At 33.4% G+C, this 21,227-nt stretch overlaps 1 protein-coding gene across 4 annotated transcripts in view; it reads left to right on the top strand.

Annotated features, from left to right (window-relative positions):
• Window positions 1–7,813: 7,813 nt before the first annotated feature.
• Window positions 7,814–21,227, top strand: part of LOC132737868 (mitogen-activated protein kinase kinase kinase 4-like) — a 36,140-nt gene continuing 22,726 nt past the window's right edge. For all 4 annotated transcript variants that reach the window (XM_060725234.1, XM_060725237.1, XM_060725233.1 and 1 more), the window contains exons 1-11: window positions 7,814–7,966; window positions 13,421–15,305; window positions 15,494–15,769; window positions 16,219–16,377; window positions 16,849–17,006; window positions 17,508–17,690; window positions 17,973–18,072; window positions 18,319–18,402; window positions 18,833–19,102; window positions 20,160–20,309; window positions 20,757–20,912. In XM_060725234.1, coding sequence (XP_060581217.1) covers window positions 7,896–7,966; window positions 13,421–15,305; window positions 15,494–15,769; window positions 16,219–16,377; window positions 16,849–17,006; window positions 17,508–17,690; window positions 17,973–18,072; window positions 18,319–18,402; window positions 18,833–19,102; window positions 20,160–20,309; window positions 20,757–20,912 — 3,492 coding nt within the window. In that variant the 5' untranslated portion in view covers window positions 7,814–7,895. The remainder of the gene's footprint in view (window positions 7,967–13,420; window positions 15,306–15,493; window positions 15,770–16,218; window positions 16,378–16,848; window positions 17,007–17,507; window positions 17,691–17,972; window positions 18,073–18,318; window positions 18,403–18,832; window positions 19,103–20,159; window positions 20,310–20,756; window positions 20,913–21,227) is intronic.

Here is a 21,227-nt window from a genome sequence, read left to right as displayed (position 1 = left end):
TTCTTTGGTTTTAAATTTCAGAGATGTTGGGTTAAAAAAAACTTAATTGTAACATAAACCAGATATGAATACAATTATGAAATTATGTCATCGTGTTTTAGCAAAAGCAGACCATGTGACTTCGAAGTTTAACCTTTGCTTTGTTGTGAAAGTAAATGCACACCTTGGGTGTCTTTCGTAGAATATCAATAAAACTATCACGTTTGTTGGTAAAGTGCATTAACCATAAATGAGTAAAAAAGTACATGTAACAAAGAATCAATGTACAGTTTAAAAGAATAAATCAAAGCACAGAAGGCGCTGAATTTGTTTGGGTCTCAGAATGTCAGAAAGATGAAGGTTGTGAGATTATAAACCAATTTGTTTTTGTAAAGTGCCATCAATGCTTTCCACCGTTTTAGTTGTAGTAAATTGACTATAAGACTAATTTAAACACTGATATTCAATTTTTATTTGACTTAAACAATTTGAAAAAAAATGAGTTGCCTTAACTGGGATTTGAAATCCAGACCTCTCGCTACCTAAGCGAGCGCACAAACCCCTCGGCCACGGTGAATTTATATGTTAACAGCCTGAAGAAAACTATATTATTATTTTCTCCCTCACTTACGTTCGTCCGAAAATAAAACAATTATTTGCTATACTTGACAAGGAAAAACAAAAACAGTATCGAGTTAGAAGGCGGTTTGCTACTTTTTATTTCTTAAAGTCGACAAATATTTTCTCATAGCAATACATGAATAATAACGTATTTTATCATGTAATAAAGACAATATACATCTCCAAAGACAATATTCAATCAACATAATTATACAGATAATTGAGCCATTGGACAGTTTTGTTACAACATAAAGCAACAATCTCACTTGTTTAGACCTTAAATTAACTGAACAAAAGTAATGTTACTTGTACAGTAGCAAACATCGAATGACTATTTAGCCGCGAAATACGCACGAGAAAAACGAGAACTATTCATACCAAATACTTTTAAATACCACAAAGCAAAAACTAGAAAGTACCGAAAACAATATTTATTCTAGATTAGGGTTTGTAACGCCGCTAACTGTTGTTTAACACGGATGTAAATAATCATGGAGCTTACTATAAGCATGTATATCTATAAAGAATATAAAACAATATTAGAAATATTCGACCATTCGGGAATTATTTTGCTTGAAAATTAATGCGCCTGTCATTTGACCATCTTTACGCAGTGATCTCACCTGAATTTTTCGGCGTTAGTTTACATATAAAGGGAAGTAACCGCTTCAAAAAAGCGGACTACTTTCGGCACTTGCAATTAACAGCATATTAGAGTCTGAAATTTCGCTACCATTATTTGTTTGGTCTGACGACCGAAACAAATTAAAATGAAGTTAGTCTTAATAATACTGACTTCTGCGTTTCTTCATGCTTGTTAAACAGACCGAAGAGAAAACCAACATAGAAGAAAAATAAAAGCATGAAATATTCTACTTAACTATGGATTTCGTTCGAGTTTTTTTCCACTTTTCACAAAAGAAATGACATTTAAAAATAAAATTCTCAAACATTCTATATCTACGCTTTTTTTCTTAGACTGTCTGTAGCATTGCTATTTTCCTTATACATTTGTATTTAATGCATACGCGTTGTGACAAAATATATCAACTTAAAAGGGCGACCTTTGGTTATTGCTGGCCAAATGATGTCTGACTAACAGGTGCTTAACAGACGTTGTCCGTTTTGGCCATATACTAGTATACGCCTTGCTTATGTCCATCTGTCTCTCGGCGCTAAATCAGGAATCACGTGGGATAAATAGTTATACTTTCAGAGAAGTTAGGTATTCAGGAAAGCCGGGGAGGTGGACCCTCCGGGATATGACAAAAATGTAAAAATAAAAAAACCCGGCAAATCTGACAAACAGACAACTCGCAATACAATTCTTACAGACATGTACATGTTGTTTTTATTTGTATCTCATTAATGTTTGGTCAGTCGATAAGGAATTACTGAGACAGAGCATCCATTTCATATGAAAGACACAATTTTCACCGACTCACAACACGAACATACATGTGCAGTTTTTTTTAAAAGCATTGTATTGGGAAAAAAGATACTGTCATCATAATGTTTCTTTTAAAACATCCTTTACGCAATCTATTATCATGTATCCAAATTTTTTTAACAATAGATAAACTGATATTAGTTCTCAGAATATGCCAATGTCATTGAAACCAGAGGATGAGTGTCTTGATAACTTCATAAGGTAGAAAATATTGGACGATCTACTTGTAAGAATTAGTCTCTTTATTTGTTCTTGTAATCTCAAAGAAATAACTGCTATAAAAGGAAAGTCATAAATACTTTTTGGTTACGGATATATATTTCAATACATATAAATATGTGTAATTTATTATCAAGCTCGGTATGTATACTTAAATTACAGTCATGATAATGTTCTGATAAATGTACTTTATTTATTGTAAGCTTAATGTAAAATATTTTATTATGTCATGTTATTACAATGTCATGTCTAAATAATTGTTTGATTTTTTTAAAAGGAAACATTGAAATAGCATAAATTAATTGAAAATGTTGCAGGCTCAGTTTGATCAAATTTGTTTGTAGTTAGCATTTTGTTAAACGGACTCCAATGAGTTTTTTTGACATGACATGGTTGGAAATATTTTTCCGAGATCATTGGTCCATTCGATGTAGATCTGAATCAATAACTTGTGTGCAATTTTCAAATCATTCCCTGTTGTTTTTTTTTTACAGAATTTATTGTGCCATATGACCCAAAACTGAAAAGCGTTGCAACGTTTTTCACTTAAATGGCCTAAAAATTGCACTTACAATCGATTTTCAATTTAAATTCTGTGTATATTTCTTTACCATCCTTTGCAAGCTTTTCCAGACTTAGTGCTTAACTTTATCTACGTAAATTTTATGTTTTTAGGCTTTTTGACCTCCGTAGAGCTCCTTTAATTGAATGTAAGCTACTACCCGCGCTTCCTAGCACCTACTTCTAAAGCATTACATTTTGAATACGTTGCAAATAGAATATTGATACTTCAATACATCTATAGATTTATCACCTCATCACACGACTATCATGGAACCTTCAATAAGACACTGACTTGCATGTGTATCATAGTATTTGTGCTAGAACAGACTAATGCGGGTGTTGCACCAACAGCCTCAAAAAAAACTTCAAACTAATATGTCAACATCTATAAAAAAAATAATGCTTTCCTCAACTGAATTTCACCCACCTTTAATCCAGTTACATTCAGTCATATTCTCTTTTCAAATTAAAATACATGTACATACAGTTGTATAAGATATTCAAAGTAATTTTATCCGGCTCTCTGAATGACACTTCAAAATGCATGCAAACAAAAATAAGCAGACGTCTTTTATCGTGACTGGTAGCAAAATAAATGTGGCCATCGACATGCTGTATGGGTGCAGAAACGTCTCTTTGAGATTGTTCGTGTACCATATGAGGACGTTGAAACATTTGATAAAGTACACCTATACGTTGGAAGGCATGCAAATGACTCGAAGGATGCATATGTTGCATATATGGCGCCATAAAATGTCCTCACCCCCTCCCAAAGTGAAAGATTACTGTTCAGTGAATGTCCATTAGAAAGATTTTTAGATGTGGGCAATCGTTTTAACTATAGCCCATTATTGACAGCTGGACTTAGCAAAAGTAAAGAAGAGCATTTATTTTGTTTTGTCGCTTTCAGTAATCGAGATCATTATTGTTTCAAAGAAAATGGGAAAGTGTCCTAATTTAAAGGTTCTATCCATACCCATAATTCACCCTTTCGCGTATTTTGTGTAGGTGCGTGTAAGAGAAGAAAAATGCAGGAGAAATAAATGATGCCTATTGTTCTTGTGAGAACATTGAGATAAAATTGGGATAATAAGATGAAATATGCACTCAAGATTGACAACTACATTTCTACTTACACTGCAGTCCCCACATCTCTTTTTTACAGCAATTTATCTAGTAAATAATAATAATAATAATAATAATAATAATAATAATAATAATAATAATGATAATAAACACCTAAGAAATTTATTTTTACAGACTGAATATTTCACAACTTTATTGCAGAAACGTAACATTTGATAATATTTCAAAGACAATCAAAAATTTATAAAGCCTGTAGTTATATACATGTACATGTAATTGTTTACATAAAAACAAAGAAAGAAAATTTAAACTAGATAATTTTCTTTAACTTTGCTTAACTAAAATTTACAGTGGTGTCAATTTCACAGGAGTTCGTCCCGTTGATTGGTCCCTTCGCAAAAAAGATACATATATACTATGATTTTTTTTTGAGTGCGAAGTACCAAATCAACACGCCGAACACCTGTGGTCAAATCAGGTGCAAAGAGGTTCTGTCAGGTACCAAGCCATGCAAGCGAGCGGCTTTACGCTGTACCATCTCGATCTCTTTGCTAATGGACTCCAAACTGTCTGAACTATATGGCTCTAACGCGGGTTTTGAAGGCACACTATATAAAAATGATTGTTTTCTGTTAAGAAGCTGTTGCGTTATCAATTAAACTTTATATCATTTCACCAACTAAAATCATTGTTTCTTCCTTCGTTTTCCCCCCTCCCGAACAGTTTACGCTTGTGCACACTGAATTATAAATTACCAAGCTTTAAACATATTTATGTAAATTTATTATATACTGATATGCGAGAAGTTCCCGTATAAAAACCGTACTTACGTAAAAACTATAATTTAATAGAGCTACGCCCACCCACCAAAAACAAATTGATTGTTACACATTAATATTCGGCGTGTCAATCCAAATATGTTCTTAATATATAGAATCACTTTTAATTACGGACCCCTAACGAAATTACCAATTATTTTCTATGGAGAGAAGTAGTTCCCGTACATCTACAAAAAATATAGCCCATAATGATAATACCATGTGGATATATATCAGTCCTATTTTACATTTATAATTGTTGCAGAAACCGTTTTTCCAGAGGTAAATCTGCATGGACTATAGATCTAATCATGATAATTAAACACTGGTATATCTACTATTATTTGACGAGTACCGTACGTTGTATCCAAACACATGAATTCGCTTGTATGCATGATATTTTACCCATTGAAACTATAACTTTATTTAATTTGGTAATATAGGCCAACATTTTGATAGATCTATCTATACAAGTTTTCATCCTATTGCACACTTATCTGTACACAGGCATGCAATACATTTTATATGAGGTAGATCTAAATATACATTTAAAAAAAAAAGGTACTTGACACGCTATTTTATATCTTTATTATCCTGTATTGGATCACGGATCAATACCTCATCATCGGATCACGACTATCATGGAACCTTCAATAAGACACTGACTTGCATGTGTATCATAGTATTTGTGCTAGAACAGACTAATGCGGGTGTTGCAACCAACAGCTCAAAAAAAAAATTCAAACTAATATGTCAACATCTATAAAAAAAATAATGCTTTCCTCAACTGAATTTCACCCACCTTTAATCCAGTTACATTCAGTCATATTCTCTTTTCAAATTAAAATACATGTACATACAGTTTGTATAAGATATTCAAAGTAATTTTATCCGGCTCTCTGAATGACACTTCAAAATGCATGCAAAATCAAAAATATAGCAAGACGTCTTTTATCGTGACTGTAGCAAAATAAATGTGGCCATCGACATGCTGTATGGGTGCAGAAACGTCTCTTTGAGATTGTTCGTGTTACCATATGAGGACGTTGAAACATTTGAGTAAAGTACACCTATACGTTGGAAGGCATGCAAAATGACTCGAAGAGATGCATATGTTTGCATATATGGCGCCATAAATGTCCTCACCCCCTCCAAAGTGAAAGATTACTGTTCAGTGAATGTCCATTAGAAAGCATTTTTAGATGTGGAGCAATCTTTTTTAACTATAGCCCATTATTTGACAGCTGGACTTAGCAAAAGTAAAGAAGAGCATTTATTTTTGTTTTGTCGCTTTCAGTAAATCGAGATCATTATTGTTTCAAAGAAAATGGGAAAGTGTCCTAATTTTAAAGGTTCTATCCATACCCATAATTCACCCTTTCGCGTATTTTGTGTAGGTGCGTGTAAGAGAAGAAAAATGCAGGAGAAAATAAATGATGCCTATTGTTCTTGTGAGAACATTGAGATAAAATTGGGATAATAAGATGAAATATGCACTCAAGATTGACAACTACATTTCTACTTACATTGTAGTCCCCACATCTCTTTTTTACAGCAATTTATCTAGTAAATAATAATAATAATAATAATAATAATAATAATAATAATAATAATAATAATAATAATAATAATAATAATAATGATAATGATAATGATAATGATAATAATGATAATAAACACCTAAGAAATTTATTTTTACAGACTGAATATTTCACAACTTTATTGCAGAAACGTAACATTTGATAATATTTCAAAGACAATCAAAAATTTATAAAGCCTGTAGTTATATACATGTACATGTAATTGTTTACATAAAAACAAAGAAAGAAAATTTAAACTAGATAATTTTCTTTAACTTTGCTTAACTAAAATTTACAGTGGTGTCAATTTCACAGGAGTTCGTCCCGTTGATTGGTCCCTTCGCAAAAAAGATACATATATACTATGATTTTTTTTTGAGTGCGAAGTACCAAATCAACACGCCGAACACCTGTGGTCAAATCAGGTGCAAAGAGGTTCTGTCAGGTACCAAGCCATGCAAGCGAGCGGCTTTACGCTGTACCATCTCGATCTCTTTGCTAATGGACTCCAAACTGTCTGAACTATATGGCTCTAACGCGGGTTTTGAAGGCACACTATATAAAAATGATTGTTTTCTGTATAAGAAGCTGTTGCGTTATCAATTAAACTTTATATCATTTCACCAACTAAAATCATTGTTTCTTCCTTCGTTTTCCCCCCCTCCCGAACAGTTTACGCTTGTGCACACTGAATTATAAATTACCAAGCTTTAAACATATTTATGTAAATTTATTATATACTGATATGCGAGAAGTTCCCGTATAAAAACCGTACTTACGTAAAAAATATAATTTAATAGAGCTACGCCCACCCACCAAAAACAAATTGATTGTTACACATTAATATTCGGCGTGTCAATCCAAATATGTTCTTAATATATAGAATCACTTTTAATTACGGACCCCTAACGAAATTACCAATTATTTTCTATGGAGAGAAGTAGTCCCGTACATCTACATAAAATATAGCCCATTAATGATAATACCATGTGGATATATATCAGTCCTATTTTACATTTATAATTGTTGCAGAAACCGTTTTTCCAGAGGTAAATCTGCATGGACTATAGATCTAATCATGATAATTAAACACTGGTATATCTACTATTATTTGACGAGTACCGTACGTTGTATCCAAACACATGAATTCGCTTGTATGCATGATATTTTACCCATTGAAACTATAACTTTATTTAATTTGGTAATATAGGCCAACATTTTGATAGATCTATCTATACAAGTTTTCATCCTATTGCACACTTATCTGTACACAGGCATGCATACATTTTATATGAGGTAGATCTAAATATACATTTTAAAAAAAAAGGTACTTGACACGCTATTTTATATCTTTATTATCCTGTATTGGATCACGGATTTATATTTCATGTAATTTAAATCCGAGATTGGATAAGCAATATATTTAGAAAAGAGATAGCACAAGTAGGCCTGCGCATAAACGTCAGTAGTTCACAGGCTTTTAATTTTACCGCGAAAGGAACTTAGTTGCCCCCGCTGGACCGTAGGCCGTATGATTTTCTCGTTGCTCGTGTGAAACAACGTGATGTCACCAAAACAATGGCCGACGAAGATCCTGCAAAATACGGTTCATCTCCGGCAGAACAATATAATCCTTTAGAAGATGAAATGTATGTTTATTTTTCGTTGTTTTAATACTTGATCCAACAATCTTCAGACTGCATCGTGATTTTAACGATATGCGTGCCATGATTCCTTGCAATTACGCAATATTTTTTGCAGTTCAGAACATGTCTTGCAGCATGCAGTGGGTGGGGTACATGCAATTATTGAGAATCATCAGAATGTGTCGTTTTTTTTGAAGATATACCGTTGACAACTTGTTTAAGGTCACAGCATATTCAGGCCAATAATAATTACGCGTTTAACACAGCTTGTTGTATGTTAAAATTGCTGGCTCCTGATCTTACAGAGTGATTTTATGAACTATTTTTTTATTTTGTCTAGGAGGTAGGCTATGACTGTGATGTAGAAAGCAGTTATATATATATTAAAATAACAATTAATTTTTAGTGTTATTTGTACAAGAACTTGTTGACTTCTGTATATGTGTAGTGGAATTTTTAAAGCAACATAAAAGGATCAGCCACTGACTAAAAAGTAAACTATCAGTTTTGCTACAGGAATTTTTGCCCATGTTTTGCTGTCAGAAAATTACTATCTATCTATCTTCCACTAATATTAAACCCCTTGTAGGGATGTCAAAATCGCAAGAAAGTTAAAAGAAGTTTTTTTAAAAGAGGATAAAAGAATAATATGAAAATAGGCAAAGCTTATGAATGGGGAAGACAGTTAAAATAGTTGTTCATTTTAAGAGTGTTATTCAGAATTTCATGCACCGCTTCTGTTTTTACTAGGAACACCTCAACTATTATTATTGAGCCGAAAAGTTGCGATTGTTCCGTTATCGTAATACCCACAGTCATCGAATTTAGCACTGGCCCAGTGGCCCATGGCCAATGAAAATTAGTTTGGGTCAGTGAAAATTTTAAGAAAATTTAGTTAAATATATAGTAGAATACATTCAAAACTGGAATTCGGGCTAGTAAATTCAAAATCTTAAATTCATTGACAGTACCCACATTATTATCATTTAGTTTTATTGAAATTGTCAGTGCCCAACAAGATATGACACTGAAAATTTCACTGATAGGTATAGAGGTATAGAAATTTATATATTTTTAATGGTTTTTAATTGGTTTCCTTTAAAATAATTATACATGTTTAGTCTATAGCTGGCCAAGCTGGGCAAGCTCCGTGGACCCGGCCCTTGACTTCCCCGTTTAAAATGTTAAAAATGGGGCATTGATAAATATGGCTGAAAGTAATTTTTAACCAGATCTTGGACATAATATAATGGAAAAAGCTCCTACTTACTAGGTGAGAGGTCTTGTGTTGGCATCTAATTGTCAACCATATGATTATGACAAAATGGTGATGCGTGATCATACAGTTTGGACCAAAAGTTAAATTTTGTGGTACAAATTCAAAGTTGATAGACCCAGTATAACTATATATTACATGTATGTCCCAGACTATGAACAGACAAATAGAATACCAATCAGTGTTTTTTTTCTCCACTTTTTGGGGAAGGAGGTCGGTGCCCTTTGGAGGGGGAAAAATGCAATAGGAGGGGGGAAATTTATTACTTCACAAATGAGGAGAAATGAAAAAGAATCCAGTGCATATTTTAATATATCACTTATCACTATAAGATTTACTGTTGTGCGACTAGGGCTGGGGCAAGTATCAGAGTACTCAGATAATCACGGCTCAAAATGAAAAATTGAGTACAAATATTTGTCAATTCAGAGATTGTGGATTGCAATCTTATTTGTTTATATACATTCACTGTTTCTCAAACTCTAAAAATAAAAAAAAATGCAATTTGAGTATGAATTATGTGACGTTCATCTAAATACAATTTGCCGATTAAAGACAGGAAGTAAACAAACAAGTACCATGACACTGAACTAGGAAGTCATTAGTTTCAAAAAAGGAATTTCTTTATCTTTATTTAGCACTATGTTTTCCATGAAAATAAATACATGTATAGAAAACTGCTTTATTTTTGATAATCCAAAATTATGTTTACAGTGATTTTTTTACCTTTATTTTACAGCCGAATAAGGGCTATTTCCCCTTGTCCAAAAAAGATATATTTTCCCCTAAAATGCTAATATTTTCCCCAAATGCCCTGTGCACGTTCTTCACCAGAATCATTACTTAACAGCATCTGACTTATATCAGCTAGAAGACAGAAAGTGGTCCCTATAGATAGCCTGTGCTACGAACCATGCATGTTAAATTGAATTGAAATTGAAAATTTTATAAAATGTGTGGGTAAATTCTTTTCTAAATTGGAATTTGATTTTCCCCTTTTCTGATTTATCACGCTATATTTTCCCCTTTAAAAAGCCTAAGGTTGTTTTAAAAATCAATAAAAAAATCACTGGTTAATAATTACGTCAGTGTGACATTAACATCCTGTCTGCAACAGTGGCTAAAAAGGAGTCACGCTGATAAAAAGTTCAACCAGCAAAATTTACTTCCACTGTTTGGAAATACTTGATCTTTCATGTGATTAATCACGTTCTAATACCACTGGTATAAGTCAGTTTGCCATGGCATGTTTTACAAACTGCTTTTTATGCCCCCGCCATATAATGGCAGGGGCATATAGTGTTACCCTGTTCCGTCATTCCGTCCTTCCGTCATCATCAGTTTCCGTTCATTATCTTAATAACCTTTGCACATATTGAACTCAAATTTGACATATGGATATGTCATGAGAAAATACAGGTCAAGTTCGAAATTGGTCATGGTTCGATGATTTTTGGCAGAGTTATGCCCCTTTTACTTTGAAAATAATATGAAATTTTCAGTTTCCGTTCATTATCTCCCCAACGGTACAACACATTCAACTTAAACTTGATATATGGATATGTCATGAGAAAATACAGGTCAAGTTGGAAATTGGTCATGGTTCGATGATTTTTGGCAGAGTTATGCCCCTTTTACTTTGAAAATAATATGAAATTTTCAGTTTCTGTTCATTATCTCCCCAATGGTACAACACATTCAACTCAAACTTGACATATGGATACGTCAAAGGAATGTGCAGGTCAAGTTCAAATTTGGTCATAGTTTGATGATTTTTGGCAGAGTTATGCCCCTTTCACTTCAAAAATAATATGAAATTTTCAGTTTCCGTTTATTATCTCCCCAACATTATTACACATTCAACTCAAATTTGACATATGGATATGTTTTTGGAATGCGCAGGCCAAGTTCGAATTCGGTCATGGTTCAATGATTTTTGGCAGAGTAATGCCCCTTTCACTTTGAAAATGATATGAAATTTACAGTTTCTGTTCATTATCAACCCAACAGTGTTACATATTCAACTCAAAATTGACATATGGATATGTCAAAGAAATGCGCAGGTCAAGTTGGAATTTGGTCATGGTTCGATGATTTTTTGGCAGAGTTATGTCCCTTTCACTTTGAAAATAATATAGATACATCTTAGGAATAAGCAGTTTAAGTTTGAATTTGGTCGTGGCTCAATGATTTTGGACAAACTTATCTTTCCTGAATGTTGGAAAATTTTTGAACTTTCAGTTTCAGCACTCATACTTTTGTGGAAATGTATATTAGACTAAGCCATTATTTTGGCTACAAATATGCAATATGCTATTTTCAAAAAGTTAAGACTGAATAATTTCAGTGCCTTGAACATTGTATAAAAATGGTTTGTGTTAACATTGAAAAGTTTTAAGGGCTTTGAACTTAGAATGAAAAAAATAATTTGTGCAAATTTGGAACTAAATATTATAACATTTGAAATTTTGGCTGCATGCGGGGGCGTGATGACACATTTCTAGTTTCTCATTTTCAATTGTGAATAACCAAGATATTTGCAAACATTGGAAGTAAATTTTGCTGGTGAAATTTTATTTTGGCGTGACTCCTGTTCAACCTTTGAACCTATTTTATAGGTGCATATATGTTTAATTTTAGTATTTTTTAATGAAAAATAAACATGTTTTCGGAACTTATGATCATGTTTTTATTGGTGTCTTGATAACAAAAGATTCGTGGTTTGATTTGTCAATCGTAAGTGTTGAATTGTGGATCGGATCGAATCGTCACTATCAACGTTCCACATTCCTATGTGCGACATTGTTTTCTTTCCGGTAGAAAAGGGGGGCAACTCTTGCAACACAAGTTTAAAATACGTTGCTTACAGATCTAAAATATCGACAGCAGAATTTAGAGGGTCGCATGTTAAACTTGTTGGGACGCCCTGGGTAGCTCCCCTTACCTACCCGGGAACGATTTGATGCTTAACAGTAAGTCTTACAGGCATGAAATTTTTCGGCAGTTACTGTTAGTTGCAAAAAATGATATTCATTGCAGGCAAAGTCAGGCTGCCATATGGGGGAAAATTTCAGCTTGGAGGGGGAAAAAACATACTATTTTGAGGGGGGAATGGGGCCAAATTTCGCTGAATATTTTGGTGAAAAAAAAAACACTGCCAATTGACAATGATCAACAAAATAAAATGGCTGTGTGCACCTTATTGGTCATATTAATGATTAAACAGAAAATGATTGTAGCGAGTACCCATGCAGTTATGTCAAAATGTGCGAAAACAGTAAAAATTAAAATGAAGTTATATGAAGCTTTAAACAATAGAAATTTATTTATCAGAAAGTCTACCATTTTTTTCAAGTGCTGGAGTGATCATTATTGCAAATCATGTAGATCCGTTGAGATATTTGGAGGGGTATGGTTCAGGTGTACTCTTTCAAACCATTTAAAAACATTTATCCAAAGTTCATAAATGAGAACAATGTATAGCATTACAGATCATGCACAGTGTCGTTCTTGAAGGATCAGACTAAATATAAAACACTGATTTGGCAAAAACATAATACAAACAGGATTTACTGAAAAAGCCTGACTTTCCAGACGAGGAGTAACTTCTAACTGTTCTTGGTCTCGCATGATATATAGACATGGCAGTATATTAGAATAAATTTACATCAACTTCTATTCTAATATAGAATTTTTTGTCTTGGGAAATGGCATTTAAGGCATTAAGATACGCTATAATGCAAGACCATCCGCGGGCCTCCTTGACCTCTGGCCGGGCAACATGCAATTGGCTATCATGAGGCGACACATGTGATCTCTGATTGCTTTTGTTACTAGGCCTAAATTAAATATTGTTTTTTTTTCCCTTCTGCTACCTACCCACAAAAATCACAGCTACCCAACCTACACTATCCAAACTGGCATGGGTCATGGGAGGGGAAACAAAGATAATTTTAAGGCTTGTCCTACTCAGAAATTCCCAGTCCAAATTAGGTATTAACAGTTGAAAAAGCAGAAAATAGGGAGAAAAAAATATTTACAAAAAAATGAAATGGATTAAAAACATCTAATTAATATTGAATTCAGCAATATTGCAAGAAGGTTTATAAATAATGAGATTATGTTTGGAACTTACATTAGAAATAGTATAGTTATAGAAAAATGTTTTGACCTACTTTCAGGCCATATTATGATGCAGTTAGTGCCCAGACATCTGATCATGATGCAGATATGAGCCAAAGTGATGATAATGCACCAGATCACCATGATGGTGATCAAGAACATAATTCCCTCGAAGGTCTTCTTGAAGAGTATTGTGAAGCAGCAGCTGATCAGATACCATTTACACCTCCGACTAATTCTAGACTGTCTAAGAGAGAGAAAATGAGAAATAACAGTGGGAAGAAGCCACAGTCATTTAAAGACTTTAAAGCCAGTTTGGCCATTGATAAAGCTAAGAAACCTAAAAGTGTTGTAGGTGTTATAAAGGAAAGGTACACAGAGAGTAATGCATTACTGAGTGGGCTTCATTACACTGACTCTGATGCCGACTTAGAAAGAGATAATTCACGGGAAGGAAAGGAGAAACGTAGAAAAGAACAAAATGAAAAGATGAAGAGTATAACTAAATCTAGACAGCATGAGACATTTGTAAAGAGACATTCTGAGGATATAACAGGAATGAGTGAGTACAGTAATTCAATGAGCATTACTACTCCTGTTTTACCCATAAAATTAGAAGGGTCAGGCCGGTTCCTGTCCCTAACTCCTGGACTTGCAAATAAAAGTGTTTTACTCTCACCTGTTGCCCCGGATAGAGGAGAAAGGCGACAGATTGCTACAACAAAATCTGATTGTCCAAAAGATAGACAAATGTTTTACAAGACATTCTCTGCTCTTATAAACATGGGGTCTCATGGAAAGAAAAAAGACCAGAAAGAAAAAGATAGTAGGATATTAGCACAACGACAACAAAGTTCTGATGAGAAACTTTATATGAATTTTGTGTGGATAGGTCTACAGGCATGGCTGAATGGATTAACTCCAACAGAACAAGAAACAATGATGAACGAAGAGAGGGAAAAGATTCCGGCAGTTCTAAAGGAAGTTATGGAATTTAAAGTGTTGTTAGCACCATCTGGTTTGTATAATGCTGTGAACCAGTTGTCTCCTGGAGATACTGGTGATGTGATAAACCGTGATAGTGCCTGTAGTACAGACACATGTCAAACAGACATCTCAGAGACATATCATTCTCTCTTTCTTAAAGGAGAGATAATAGCCCAACAACAAGAAGCTGTGATACAAGTGCAAAAACTTCTAGAAAAATTGGACAAATGTGAGCAGTTATTCCCTACATCTTATTCATTTGCCTCGGAATATTCCCAGTATAGAGACCAAAAATTTATTATGAGGGTTGAAACATTAAATTTGTGGTTAAATACTACAAAAGATTTGTGTCATAAGATGAATGTGCTAGGACAAGTGCTCAATAATTCTTCTGTGCCTGATAGTTGTTGGCCTTTTGTGGACTTCAACAGTCCAAGAGGCAGTGAATCTTTTGTCGCAGAGCAGGTATCTGGACTTCATAGACATAGTATTCCTGAAATAGTTCCAGGCGAAATGGAAAGTGATGAGTATGAGTCAGATACTGAAGGTGACAATGGTGTTGATCAGTCAGAAGGTTCTCAAACTAACAGTAGTACAAATGATGTGAAAAAGGTCAGCTTCCGGGTATCTGAACCTAAGAGAGGTCATATATCACCCCAGTCACCTCTTACTAGTCCAATTCGTGGTCCGAGTCCCAATTCATTTGGCAGTCCACCTGTTTCATCAACTCCCTTAAAAGGACCATTTTCATCAACATCATTGTCAAGAGCTTCTAGTGAAGCTAGTTTAGATGAGTTAGCAAAAGCGTCTATTTATAGAACATATGTTGATAAAGGCTTGAAGAAAATGGGCTTGAACAAAATGTTGATTCGTTTACGGGATATATTATACAGATCTTTACGAAGAGCAAGGCAGTCGTTGGAGCAGCAGCATGGGGATGCAGAGTCATCAGCAAAGGTAAAAGCAAAAGCTTTACTTCTTTATGTTGAGCACCATATAGCTTGATTGTGAGAGTATTAATCACTATCTATTGATGATATTGGACCATCTATATATCCAAAATGTTGGTCAGCAAAAGTCGGATCCATATGCTGAGTAGTGACTTATAAATTAGTGTTGAATATAATTATATATCTTTATTTCAGTCACCTTCATCAGATGAGTATTATCATGGCAATGTTGTGTCGCCAAGTCTGGAGCTCCTGGACAACAAGATTCTTTATAAGCCAATGGAGGTCATCACACCTGCCCAGCTACAGGCATGGCGTGATGAGTTCCTAGAAATAGGTCTTCCGTCCTACAGACCAACATATATCTTCCTGTTACAAGTATTACTTCAAGTCATTCATGAGGCAATGAAAATACGACTGGAACAACTCCAGAATCCTATTGGGGAGCCTTCTTTTCTTAGTATTAGACAGGTATGAATCTCTGCATAAGCTTGCTTTGTTATGTTTGGTTTTGATGCAGTTTATCGTACAATGCAAATGGGAACTTATTGAATTTATTGCTAAATTCTGGTATCATATTTAAGTGTCAATGATTACATGTCATAGGTCTATAGTGACTTTATTAATGCTCTTCTTTGCCTTCTGCCAACCTATATTAAATGCTATAGATGGCATTGCAAGATAAAAGGAAGAGCAGAAACCATTAAAATTTTTGGTATTAGCATGAAATTGAATATCAATATTAGGGAAAATATAACTAGCATTGAAGTGCAATGTGTATTCTGGTAGAAGCTAAATTTTGAATTGATAATTATTAATCATCTGCATGGAAGTCTTTTACTATAGAAATTCAAAATGAAATCAGTAACTTTTGATATTGAATTACATAAATAATTAATAGATATTCATATATGTTTCAGCTGATTATTGAGTGTAAAGATGTGTTAGCAAAGGCAGTGTTGGTCAAACAAGACTATCAGTGTATGATACAGGCTGTGTTAGATGATAAAGAGGTGAATGAGGAGAACTCTCCTTTAGACTTGGAACTGTTTGATGATGATATGTCTAATATGTTTAAGGTATGCAGTCTTATTATTTCACTTTGGGTTGAAAGGGCCTGGGGCAACAGCAGGGGGATAAAGATGGGGAATTAGGTAATTAAAAATTAAAATTAAATTATTATGTTTGATGGAGGTACATGTAAATTATTATGTTTGATGGAGGTACATGTATTATGAAGTGACATTTTATGAAAATTTAAAATTGAACCTATACTTTCAAAAGTGAAGGGATAAATATATTGCTTAACTAGGGAGAATAACACTAACACAATGTATGTTTAAAAAAAGCTGAGATTTGTTTTTTTGTCTTTACGTGAAATACTTGCATCCTTTATATTCAGGTGACACATTTTCCAATAAGTCCCTGTTTCCAAGTTTGAAAAACTGGAAAAGAATTTGGGGTTAAAACTGAAATACCATAAAATGATGTTTTCTATAATTAAACATTTATTTGAATGTTTCTAACAGTTTTTATATTTTGTATTTCAGATGTATTTTCAGTATTTACAAAGCTGGTTATACCACCTACAGAATCTCCCAGATGCCTCTAGAACACTGAAAAATCCTCTTGAGGAAGAGTGGAGTTTCACAAAGAAAATATGTCCACATATTATAGGTGGTGAGGCGGAGGCTGGCAAGAGATTTAGGTAATGAACTGTTGTTAATCTGTTTTTAAAACCAGTTCAAGTTTAGTGTGGTTTTAGTATAACATTTTAAAAATAAAATTATCGCAACTGTTAAGGTCATATGAGGAAAACCTAGTTGTGGCCTCTGTAAGTCTTCAAGATGCGAGAAGACAATACCTTCACTATTAGACAACCTCTTTGTTCAGTTTCTATGTTGATTTCTTGTTTTTAGCATGTCGAAGTATTTGAGCAATGTGCTGGACGACATTAATGAATGTATTTGCAGACATTTCCTGAATTGTTTTTCAGCATTTTCCTGTTAGTTTGTATGTATTGTAAATGTCATTTATTTTACAAAATTTTTAGAAAATAAATTGTGATGCATGACATGCTAAATTCATCTAGTTTTGTCATGGAGAAACAAAGTACATGCATTGAATACATTTACAATGCTTTTTTGTTGTTCAACTAATTTTAGGGAGATTTGTATATTTTTATGATAGGTTTTGTTTATCTTTCCAGCACAATGGCAATCAGTTTGTTGAATTCTATCTCTGACTTCCTTGAGTCAGGTGTTGATGAATGTACGACCAATTTGTTTGACTGGACGACCAATGATATATCTGGCTCGGAGGACGGCGAAGGTGAGAGCGATGAAGAACATGACACAAGTGTACGAAGGTCAAAGTCTACAACCTCTCTTAGGTAAATACTCCGACCTTGTTTAAAGTTGTTTGAATTTTTAAATCCAATGTGAACGTATTTAAGCATATGGATTGATAAATGCTAACATTTTTGTCCATAAGCTTTCAAAAGCCTATATACATGTATATTTATGTGAAAAGTTTTCATTTATTTATAATGAATGTAAGTGGTTGAGTGATTAGGATTGTTGACATTCTTCTTTAACTACTGTAGTCTCATTCACAAATTTTTAATATTCTTGTATTTATAATATTTTAATCATTTAATGTATGTCTTATTCAGAACATCATTCCAGAAGACTTGTCGAAACTTCAAGAACTTGTTTCATGAAGCCAGAGAAAGAGCCTCGAAGGCCCTGGGGTTTGCCAAACTTCTGAGAAAGGTAATATAATAAAAAAAAACTAATTTCTTAACTCTTTTAATAATAAATTTTCATTGTAAAAGCTATACATTTATATACATAATACATTTTTCTGTAACTTACTTAAATTTTTAATCTATCAGTGTATTGATTTAAAGAGATCCATCACAGGATAAATGTAACAAACAATTTTAATATAATTTGATGTTATGAAATTAAATGATATTTTATTCTGTCTGCATGTATATATTTTTGTTTATATTACAGGATTTAGAGATTGCGGCAGATTTTAATGTTGCCGTACCAATTGCCGAATTCTTGCAAAAACTGAAAGAATCTGATCATATTAATGTAAGTCCAGATCTTAACATTTATTGTTTATCAGTCCACTACTGTTAAATAATTTTTGTCCAGTAAAATATATTTCTTTTATAGATGATTATTTTTCTTTTTAATGGGTGGTTTATTATAGTTACAATATTATATTGTAATATTTTCTGTTAAATTATATTTAAATATATCTCCTGTTTTGATGCGTGTTTGCTGTCTATTTGTCCATTTTTGTGTTGTATTAAAGTTATCTAACTAGCATGGCAGGGATAATTGAAGTCTAGATAACAATCTAATCCAGGTATCTAAGTTTTGTAATTAAATTAATAAAAGTTAAATTTGTTATTAAAATTGGAAGGTGTTAGTGGTCTGAATAATTCAGTAGGTTGAAGAAAACTTTGATTTTGTTTGTTGTGCAGAAGAGTTAATTTGTTGCTTTATTATTAATCAGGTGATAGCTCCAATGAGTGCTGGTTATTTTATGTTTATACCTGCACGTATAGCCGAGCACCGGCGTCAGATTATACAACTGTTGAATGTTACGTGCGGACGTGAAGATGTTTCTGTCAGTTCTGATCTGTCAAACAGAGATGATGGTTATCTGTTGATGGTGAGATGTGGTGGAGGGTTAGACCAGACCAATGAATGTCCACTCTGGGACGGTCCGAGTATACAGGTGGAGCCGACAGCAGAAACTGCTATTGGTCTTTCACATATACAGGTGAGATATAATATATACAAACCATTATTGTCTTAGACATAACATCAGTGTTGTGATGAATTTTTCATGGTCATTTATTCCAATACTTCCAGTGTGAAAGATTGAAAACTATATAAGTTGGCCAGTGGTGTGCATAAATCATGTTGTATATTTCATTATCTCAGTCACATTTATAAGGTTTTATCTGCTTTTTTTAAACTATTTGTTTTTGTTTTTCATTGATACAGAGGAGCATACCTTTCTAAATTTTAGATAAAATTTCAAGTGTATACTGCATTTACAATAATAAGATGATCTTAGGATGATTGACATTTTCATGTTCTAGAAAAAGTGACATATTTTCATGCTTAATCTATGCTTATTGAAAGTTTCATCTATGATATGACAGAGTTATTTTGACTATATAAGTAGTTACCCATTGATCAATTTCAGTATATCAAATAAATACTGTTTTCATTTCTGCCTTTTCATTATATTGAAATTGCCTTCCCTTGCAATGGGTGACATAAGTACTTCTTTGTAAAATGTTTGCTGCTAAAGTATCTTTACAATACAGTCTGATCTACACTATTTGCGAATCTGTCAGTATATATTATAAACAAACAAGCCACATGAACATTTAGTAATTATTTATTGTAGACGTTTAGGATAGATGCTTTTATCAGTGCATAATATAATAAAATTAATTGAAGCGACATCATATATTTGAGCCGCGTCACGACAAAACCAACATAGTGCGTTTGCGACCAGCATGGATCCAGACCAGCCTGTGCATCCGCGTAGTCTGATCAGGATCCATGCTGTATGCTATCAGTTTCTCTACTTGTAATAGAGTTGGTAAACGAACAGCATGGATCCTGATCAGACTGCGCGGTCGTGCAGGCTGGTCTGGATCCATGCTGGTCGCAAACACATTATGTTAGTTTTGTCATGATGCAGCTCATATATTGAATTTTTCCCTATAGAATATCAATGATTTTGTCCAGACTGAAAGATGGACAAAGTTTAAGATATTTTGGAAGCAGCTATTATAATTTATATTTATGCGATGTTACAGGTTGAATCATTACTGTTAGTTGTGATACATTCATCACAGTTAGGGAACCAGCGTAAAGAGTTTGAGGCATTGATGGGCAATACAGTAGAGCTGGTGAACGAACAAACATCATGCCATCAAGTTATAGCAGAATCACTTATAGAACTTAAGGTATGGTATATTTTACAATATGTATTCATTCATGTCATTAACTGTTAGTCTGCGTGCGACAGCTAATTATATCCATGCAACTAATACAGATCAAAATCAGCCAGGACAGAATTTCGCTGGCATATGTGCCATTTGATCTTTGTCTGTTCTGCTTGCTACTCAGTCGGTATATATTTTGAAATATTTCCTAAAATTGATGAGAGGTTAAGTCCAGATTAAAAGATTTACAAGTCCAATTTAAGATATTTAGCATGGTGAAGGCTAGATTATTACTGTTACACTTAAAGATACTGCTCAGTGGTTACTGCTCAGTGGTTAAATGTATCTGTGTTATAGATATTAGGGTATTTCATAATATTGAATCAGCCTTTGTTTAGTCCTTTTTGAAAATAAAAAAATGTAGAGAGAAAAATAATTATGAAAAAAAACACTGGGTAACATTTTCAGGAGTCTGCTATAACGTTGCGTGATAAGGTAGCAACTGTGATACGTCAGGTAGAGGAACACTGGAACTGTGATTTGGAGATGGAGGAAAGCGAGAAAAATCATATCTTAAAATTATATAGGGAAACAATGCTACAGGCTTATAACTTCGGCTTCGAGGTAAATATTTACATGTATTATCATTATGTATTATAAAAAATAGCACCAGGACTGGTATAAAAGCGAGGTGTGTAAAACCAAACAATCCACAAAATAAAGAATAGTTAAACTGTGTTATATTCATTTATCATTATGCAAAGGTATTCAGGAGTCTGTGGTGTTAAACTTTTTAAATAAAGTAAACTATGAGGAAAGCATTTGTCTTATTGGAGGATCAGAATATTTTCAATCTTCCAACATCCTATGAAATTTAAACTTGTATTTGTAAGTGAAGCAGTGGTAAGGCTATTCTTAATATATCTGATTTGTCTTTAA

This window comes from Ruditapes philippinarum, unplaced genomic scaffold, assembly GCF_026571515.1.
Source record: "Ruditapes philippinarum isolate M1 unplaced genomic scaffold, ASM2657151v2 ctg2226_1_1_1_1, whole genome shotgun sequence".
Lineage (NCBI taxonomy): Eukaryota > Metazoa > Mollusca > Bivalvia > Venerida > Veneridae > Ruditapes > Ruditapes philippinarum.
The sequence above is the reverse complement of the archived record's forward strand: the minus strand, read 5'-3'. Positions and strand labels throughout refer to the sequence as shown.